General features: G+C 48.7%; 2 protein-coding genes across 4 annotated transcripts; one reads left to right on the top strand and one right to left on the bottom strand.

Annotated features, from left to right (window-relative positions):
• The first annotated feature begins 2,587 nt into the window (after positions 1 to 2,587).
• Positions 2,588 to 4,012, top strand: LOC125525645. The gene is made up of 2 exons (XM_048690648.1): positions 2,588 to 3,457; positions 3,544 to 4,012. Exons 1-2 carry the CDS (start codon positions 2,730 to 2,732, stop codon positions 3,677 to 3,679), a joined length of 864 nt encoding a protein of 287 aa, XP_048546605.1. The 5' UTR covers positions 2,588 to 2,729; the 3' UTR covers positions 3,680 to 4,012.
• A 120-nt stretch (positions 4,013 to 4,132) lies between these two features.
• On the bottom strand, positions 4,133 to 8,424 carry LOC125525644 (protein WVD2-like 5). Of its 3 annotated transcripts, none has more exons than XM_048690646.1 (8): positions 8,153 to 8,424; positions 7,623 to 8,008; positions 7,343 to 7,525; positions 7,118 to 7,179; positions 6,277 to 6,430; positions 6,122 to 6,193; positions 5,910 to 6,020; positions 4,133 to 4,752 (listed from the first exon to the last, which is right to left on the bottom strand). In XM_048690646.1, exons 2-8 carry the CDS (start codon positions 7,851 to 7,853, stop codon positions 4,414 to 4,416), a joined length of 1,152 nt encoding a protein of 383 aa, XP_048546603.1. In that variant the 5' UTR covers positions 7,854 to 8,008; positions 8,153 to 8,424; the 3' UTR covers positions 4,133 to 4,413. The 3 variants fall into 3 exon arrangements, with proteins under 3 accessions (XP_048546603.1, XP_048546604.1, XP_048546602.1); XM_048690647.1 differs by having other exon boundaries at positions 7,623 to 8,011; XM_048690645.1 differs by having other exon boundaries at positions 7,623 to 7,994; positions 8,153 to 8,422.
• Between the last annotated feature and the right edge of the window lie 312 nt (positions 8,425 to 8,736).

Here is an 8,736-nt window from a genome sequence, read left to right on the forward strand (position 1 = left end):
ATTATGGGATACAGGGAGTATTATATTTTAGAGGAATTGTTTTTAGCGATTAAGTATCATCTAGCAGATATAGTCCTCCCTCCCCCCCCCCCCCCCCCCCCCTCTTAAGACTCACCCCACTAGCTCAAATATAGTCTAGAGTGGGCACTTCTCAGAAAAAGAAAAAGGGAACACGCTGTGTTGCTCCCCACTCATCCGCTGCTTTGCCGCTCGATCCGGCCACCGTCACTTGCCCTCCATCGGTTGCCCCTAGCCCCAATGACCGCTGGAATGGACAACTCCACCATCGTTGCACCCTTCGCCACCCTCGTCAACGTTGAAGACCCATGGCCAATCGCAAGTTTGGCACCACAAGGACCAAATCGACAAACGCCAAGTGAAGAGATTGAGAGCTATCGGTCGCCAGAGGTGGTCGTCGGTAGCTCCACCACCACCATCCTACATCCCTTGTCGCGCAATGACCCTTCCACCTCTAGTGGCCGAAGACGAGACCGGTTCAGACGAGACAAAGAGTGAAGCCGATGTTCCCAAGGATATCCCTGCAAGGAACAAACATACTTCTTATTTTGCAATTGCTCAATTGAATGATGCATGATTTGATATTGATTGCTAGGTTCTTTATTTGCTATTGTAGTGAGCAATTGAATGATGATGTAGATGATTTCATTGCTATAGGGTGCTAGTTGGAAATGAGATGTGGGCAAGAAGGAACTTTCAAACACATCGAAGAGGCAAAGGCCCAACACACAAGTTGACGATGACTTGGTAGAGAACCCATCCACTCCTCAACTTCGGACAGATGGAAATAAAAACTCAAAGCTAGCCAAGAAGCATGTTGTTCGAGCATACAATGAGGAGTTAATTGCGATGTTGGAGGTAAATAGGTCATTGGCGGCCAACCGGAAAGAGGAGAAGATGGCTTGTTTCTATGAGATGAAGATGATGGAGGGGGAGAAGATGGACGTGGAACAATTATCATGTGGCATGGAAATGTCAATACAAACAACATTGACATGATCCCAACCATCAATATTGAGGCAGTTACATCACATGATCTATGGATCTAACATGCATACTTTGGAATGCTTGGCTCCAAAACATGACCTCAATGTCATGCAATGATCCCATCCTTTTGCAAGGCTATTTGCCGGTGATGCTCGAACTTGTAACTATGTTGTCAATGGCCAACAGTATAACCTGAGGCACTACCTTGTTGATGGTATCTACCCTCCTTGAGCCACATTTGTGAAGACCCAACATCCTCAAGGTAACAAGAAATCTCACTTAGTGTGCCAAGAATCTACTAGGAAGGATGTTGAGCGAGCTTTTGGTGTGCTTAAAAAACGCTTTGCATTTATCCGTGGCCATGTTGAGTTTGAAGCCTAAAAGCTTTTGACAGGTCGTGACAACATATGTGATCTTGCATAACATGATCATAGAGGTCGAGAGAGATGACACGGAGAACTTGCGGCGTCTACAATGATGTCATGGCGGAGCCTGAACGTCATGCAAACATGATCCAAGCATTTCTCCAAGCACATTGAAGGATCAAGAACCTAGAAGCATACAACCAGCTCCATGAAAATCTTATTGAGCACCGTTGGCCACTTCATAGCACTTGATTCTTACGTTTTTATCATGTTTTCTTTTGGATTGTTATTTCATTTGAACCATATGTTGTGTTCGAATTTGAACGATTAAGTCTGGAAAACATTAAATTTGATATGTAGTTCAAGTGTGTGTACTTGAATTCTTAAGTTTCGAATCAAGATGTTATGATAATATATTTTCATTCAGGTTTGAATTGTACTCTACTTATTTTTTGAGAGCGTGAAAATGGGGCGTCATTGAGCCTAAAGCTGCAGTATTCATTAGAGGTGTGCACTTCTAATGAGATGCATTTCTAGTTTGTAGCTTATATACGAACTGATTTGGAGAACGATTATTGTTGAATGCCCGATTGCCCATTCATTCGTACGGCTTAGCGTGATTTCAAGCAAGTCATGAATGGACAATCCATACAACGGTATCTGGCCTGGCGTAGTACACGGAGAGACGCAACAACGGCACGGCACCACCGTCCGTCCGTCACACACGGAGGGGTACGCAACCCATCAGGCCGCCCCTACACTCCAAGGGAAGATTTTGCGCCCCAGAACCATTGGGTTGGATCTTCCCTTGCCGATGATAACCAACCGCTCCGTTCCTTCGCGCCACATATAACCGCTGCTCTCCTGCCGTCCGCACGCTACTCGGTTTCACTTTCACCCCGCAAAGCCAAGCTGGAGAGCGCTGGACGCCCCAGGGTAATGGCTGCCCACAGACCGAGTCACCGGAAGAGCCAGCCGCGGGTTACGCCGTGGGCCGTCGCGCTCGCCCACCACCCCGCGCTGTGTCGCCTAGCCCGGAGCTCATACCGTCCGTCCGTCGCCCCCGACCCCTCTTCCTACCCGGGCCCGCCCCCGCTGCGGCCGCAACCACCACGGGCCCGCCGCGCCCAGTCGAGGCCCCACACGTCGGCGTTCATCACGTGCCTCATCGGCCCTGCTCGCCGGATATATATCTCGCGCCAGCCGTGCCCGCAGTGTCAGTCAGTGACTCAGTGAGTGACGCGACGCGCTTGCCCGTACGCTGCCAGTCCGCCTGAGATATTTCTCTCTCTCTCTCTCTCTCTCTCTCTCTCTCTGGGGTGAGGGTGAGGGACTGAGGGTAGACCGCGGGTGGCCGTGATGCTGCTGCGGAGCGCGTCCTCGCCGCTGCTCAACGCGGCGCGCGTGCCGGCGGCCGCGGCGGTGGAGCATGTACTGGGCCACGGGCACCTCGCGGTGGCGTCGCCGGCGGGGCATCACGGGCCGAGGCAGCAGGGGGCGCTGTGCCGCGCATTGTCCGAGGCCGATCTGCTGGCGCCGGTGCAGCTCCCGGCCGCCTCCGCCTTCCTCGAGGAGTTGGACGAGGAGGAGGCGCAGCAGGAGGACGAGGACGTGGTCGCGGTCGGGGTGGCGGCCGTGCCGCTGCGCCGGCTGCTGACGAGCACGGGGCTGGACGCCGCGGGGGAGGAACAGGAGGCCGGCGCCGGCGGAGCCCTGGCGCTCCTCGAGGGCGTCGGGGGAGGCGGCGGGCGCGGGAGGGTGTGCGGCGGCTGGCAGGGCGGCCGCGGAGGAGATGGGGACGGCGACGGCGACGGAGGTGACCGCGGCGCCACCGACGCGCACTACCGGCGGATGATCAGGGCCAACCCGGGCAACTCGCTGCCTCTGGGGAACTACGCCAGGTTCCTCAAGGAGGTGCAGGGGGACGCGGCGAGGGCGCAGGAGTACTGCGAGCGCGCCATCGTCGCCAACCCCGGCGACGGCGACGCCCTGGCGATGTACGCGGGCCTCGTCTGGGAGACCAGCCGCGACGCTGAGCGCGCCGACGCTTACTACAGCCGCGCCGTCCAGGCCGCGCCCGACGACTGGTCAGTCAGCCAAACAACTCAGCGCGCCACTTCGCTGCTTCCTTGCTTGGCATGCGTGACAGTTTCTCGCTGTGCTTCTCTTGCAGCTATGTCCTGGGATCCTACGCCGGGTTCCTGTGGGACGCCGAGGAGGAAGACGGTCTCAACGACGGGCAGCCTCCGGCGGGGTCGCCGCCGTTCTATGGGGCAGCGCAGCCATCCTCCATCAGAGCGGCTTCTTAGACGAAGAATCAATCTCACTACCAGTAAACAAACTACATCTGGAACTCTGCAAGGAAGAGCGACATGCCACGATCACAGCGGCCTCTGAGGGAGGCCGCCACCGCCGTCGCCGGCCGGGACGCGGCAGCTTGTAAACTGAATAAACCAAGTCCGGCTACCTGTGTGAGCAGTACGCTTCTAAGGTTGGTAGGATCTGCAGCACTGCAGGATAAATATGTAGCCTAATAAGGTTTTGCTGTGCCTGTACATGTAGAATGTTCCTGATAACATGGTGTACGTGGTGTATGTACCACTTGTGAATTACAGTAAATGCCAGAACCGATTGCCCCAGCAGTTCAGCAGAAGCAGATCCATCTTCCATGTAGGAACAGAACACAAAATTACACTGAATGCACCAAGTTCATAGCAAAATTGGCACAAATTTTGCAGTAAAAGAAGAAAAGGGAAAACTCATGCAGGAAAAAGAAGTCTCGCGGCTTGGAAATACAAGGTAGTCATATGCAAATGTTACTAACTACAAATAACACCACTCCCTTGTACTGTTTGAAAAACAACACAAACTGAGAAGATAAACAGTACATTGGCTGCTTGCCATGCTTCAAACTCCAGGTGATCACACTAATTCAAGCACATGATACCAGCCACAAGTTTACTACCCAAATGACAAAAATGCAGACATGGGAGGCTGAGGCATGACTCTCAGCTTTCCGAAAGACTGGACTCAAGACTGTTTTCTATGCGTTGAGCACATGGTCGTCTGGAGTAACTTGAGCACGGATTGGCGTCCGGATGGGATCTGCAGTTGCAGTTGACTTGCTAATTTCTAGCTGTTCTGCAGAAGATATCGAAGTTGCAATGTCAACAGAACCTGTCTGCTCTGACGGCAATTTGGGGAGAGATTTCCGTTGGGACTTCTTCGGAGCAGGTGCTGCCTTGGGGCTGTTTTGGGAGGCCCTTTGGTCGAGGCTCAGACGAACTGGACGGCTTGAAGGATTGGTACTTACTGCTGTGCCTGCTGAAGTTGTGTTCTTTGAGCGACCAAGCTTTGGTGATCGAGGTCTGGTGGTAGGGACCTACGATGAATAGCAGTGGATAAGTAGTATTCTTCAGAAGCTAGGACACACCAATAAGCATTACATGTTGCGAGTTAAAATTGCTAGTGCAAATCATGGTAGAAACTTGAACCACCTGTCTACCAGGAAAACTAACGGTCCATTTTTTAAATACTGTTAACAGTTAACTCCATAATAATTAGGGATGGTCAACTTGCACAAACTCATCAAAGAGGTAAATCAAATAACTAACTGAGTTTCAGATTTACTCAAATATAGTGGCAAGAGACATGGACCATGTGGTGATGGAGATTTTCATTTTAGTAATTAAACACCCAAAAGAAACTTGCATAATATCTACAAGAAATGGAATCTCCTAAACAGCTGATGAAGTAACCATCACCTACAGTACAACTGCACTAGCTACAGAAAATAATGCTTTCGGCGTGAAAAAATTGGCTGCAAATAGAACGTTCTCCAGAATTCTTGAACGAAGTAGTCATGCATAACCATGTGACAGCTGTATGTGATGTGGGTTGGTCACCCATGTGCTAGGGATAATACATTTTATCTTTTAGTTGGGAATAGTATCATTTAGAGATAAGATAACCCTTAGCTTCAGCCTTCAGCCAATTAGAGATAAGATATTTCCTTGGATATGACATTTCTTTCGATTCGGTTGTTAGGGCCAGCACCTTGGTGCATCTATTTTCATTAAGCAGGAAGTATATATCATGTCCACTTCGTCTAACCCTCTCCCTGATTAGCCATGCAACCCAGCCATGCTCCCGGCTGTCTTTTGTGGCTTTACCATCATGACATGTATACATGAAGCTACCAGCAAGGCAGCACTACTGGAATCACAATTTAGGTGTAGTAAGTGTAGTTTTAGATCTTACTAGAAGAATGCAGAAGCTGTTCTTATGTAATCCAAGTATTGATTAAAAAAAAACAATTACAGTATTCTTTGGTTATATATGAAGGTATTGTAGCAAGACTTAAGTTTCCACAAGACAACAAAGAAAAGTTTGCATTCAGGAGTTCCCTGCTTTCACAGTTATACAGGTTGCAAATATATTAATAAGGTCTACAAGGCTGGTTGCGACCGATTCAGTTCTTAATTCACTTGACAGAATGGAAGGAGGAAGCTCTCCCTGAGCAGGGGTCAAGGCGGTTACCTTCTTCAACTCAATCTTGGGAGCTGGTGGTTCCTTATAAAAGCTGGGCATCGGTGCTGCCTTGAAATTCAAACTTTTCCGTAGCTGCCTGAGTTCAGCTTCTTCCATTTCCTGCACGGTGATAAACAAACAAATAAAGCTAACACTATTACAATGGACCATACAAAAAATCATGGATTTATTTTGAGGAAATGACAAATAAGAATGCGGACCTTTGATTTTGCCTGCATGTTGTTTTTCTCCAATTCCTGTGCATGGATCTTCTCCTCGAGCTTCGAGTAGAACTACTTGATTGCAAAATGGGTAAGCAAAGGCATGAGATTAAAAAAAAAAGACAAGTTGTAAAAGTTATGTAAGAACAACTTACCTCCCTTCTCTTTTCAGCTCTCTCATTGCATTTGAATGCAAACCCATATGAAGGGGTGCTGCCAACCTTCTGAGGTTTTACTCTTTCACAATTAGATTCTTCATCATTTTTTACTACACGTTGGTTAGATGCTTTCTGAGTTTTCCTCTTCTCCCTGTATTTGAATGGAGAATATGACTGTAAGAAACTATTTTAATAATGTAAATGCAATAGGTAAGTAGTACAAGGGTTTACGGAAAAAAGTAAGTTTTAAAGTAAAGGAATTAGCTAGACTTGTGCACATGCTAAAGTTGACAATACAGAAAGGAGTTTAACAGTTTAAGGCTTCACAGATGGAGGATGCATTTAGAGGGTGGTTATATCCAAGTGCATTAGGAGAGTAAGTATATAGCTAGACTCATCCAAAGGCTAAAGATGACAGTATCCAATTGAGTATGCAGTGAGTGCTTCAGGTTTTATAGATGCAAAATGTATTGAGACGACACTTCTCAATATGGCAACAAGAATCACTTCTAAAAAATTTGGTAGCACGGCAGCAAACAAAAAGTAACCTAACAAATAGAAGGACACTAAGTATGAATGCAATCCTTTTCGGCTTTCGCATAGTTTTAGTATCAGACCCTTTATGGTATGCAAAAACCATTTTCCTTACTAACTCGTGCTACTACAAAAACTAGCTGTCCCAGCTGTACCATAAATAGAGACTTGTTTTCACTCATATTAATCAGTTTACATAAAGTGCAGCCTACCATAATTGGGCACAGAGATTGCGGATGTTAAATCCATAAAACAGATACAACTAAGGAGACAATATACACACAAGAACAAACAAACAACGTACTTTGAATCCTCCAGCGACAAGCTCTCCTTAGCAACTGGTCGAGAATTGCTCTTCTCCGCCTTCTGAATCAAAACAGACCAATCAATTCTAGTAAGATCAAAATGCATTAGACATACCCTTGCATCCTCATATTGGACAACAAAGAGTTTTGCATTTCAGCACTATAAAAATGTGTGTGCAATATCCAAGAAGTGATAGGGGAATTGAACTGAAAAATGAACTTACTTTCTTAACATCAGCATCACCATTGCTTGAAGAGCTATCAACTAAATCTGGATCAGAAACTCGTGCAATAGGTGCCTTCGTGGACAGAGAACTCGGAGTGTTTTTCTTAGCTTGACTCTTATCGCCGCTCCGCGGGCTCTGGCGCTGTGATTTGGTAACCTTAGGGGAACGGCTCTGGCTTCCCTAGAACACATGAAAATGGCAGAAAGCACAAAATTATCACCAAACCATCTATGTGAGATCTCAGCAAGGACAATGTACCAACATGGCAGGCTCTCACCTTGGGAACCCTGGCCTGTATGTCCTCCGGTTGCGATTTTATGTCCTCCGATGGCGAGGTGGCTTCCCCACCCACCTCTTCAGGTGGATTGATCACCTCACTCTCGCCAGAAAGCGCCACATCGGCCAACTCTTCGCTGTCTGGACTGTCTTTGGGCAGAAATTTCTGGCTCGCCCCATTGTCAACGCCCAATGCACCCATGGCATCCGCAACCTCGGACACTGCATCCATCTCTCACTACCACCTCAAGCAAGACTCTCGCCTGCTCAGCGGTTTATCAGAAACAACAAAGGGGCGGCGGCTTGCACGAGCTATACCTTCTTAGCTCATCATCCTCAAAACTCGCCGCGGCAAGAGAACAACCCCCGAAATCTGCGGAAAGTATACTGCTATAAGTTGGGTCAATCCACGCCAAATTACTGGGAGGAAACGGGATTGGGTTCAGCCGAGATCGGCCATGGAGAACAAAGATCTGGGAGAAGACCGGAGCCAAAGGAACAGCGGTCAACGAGTACTAGGGCTTTGCTTACCAGCAAGAGGAGCCGTGTCCGGGCGGATCTTCGCTCCCCGCGAGCCCAGCGGAGGAGAGGACGGAGGGGCGATGAAAGAGAGAACCTCCTTCTCTCGGGGTGGTGGGCTGGGCGGCGGGTTTCGGCAGCTGCGGCGGCGGTGGCGGGGTTGGCGACGAGGGGAGACTGGGGAGGGAGGAGGGCAAGCCGGCTGAAAGCAACGAGAAGGGGTGAATCTGGGATGTGACAGCAGAGGGGAGACCTCCCACCAGCTCAGTTTGAGATGGAGACGCGTCAACACTGTGCGTGCAGTGTGCAGCGTCTACCTCCGTGTTCCACGGCTAGCTTTGGCTCCACACTGGTTGCAAAGAGGAGAGAAAAGGTTGCATTTTTTTAACACATACAATCGACACATACACTCATCACTACAGACACATACGCACACCCTACCATCACGAACACCTTCGAGTTAGTGAGCCAGAGCAACATCTTAAGATTGACAAAAATCATCACAAGCGTCTCATAATCGACATGAATGTCTTTTCCTACTTAATGAACATCATCGTAAAACCTAAAATAAATCAAAAAAAAAAGCGAGCATCGGG

Source organism: Triticum urartu, chromosome 7, assembly GCF_003073215.2.
Source record: "Triticum urartu cultivar G1812 chromosome 7, Tu2.1, whole genome shotgun sequence".
In the NCBI taxonomy this organism is placed as follows: domain Eukaryota; kingdom Viridiplantae; phylum Streptophyta; class Magnoliopsida; order Poales; family Poaceae; genus Triticum; species Triticum urartu.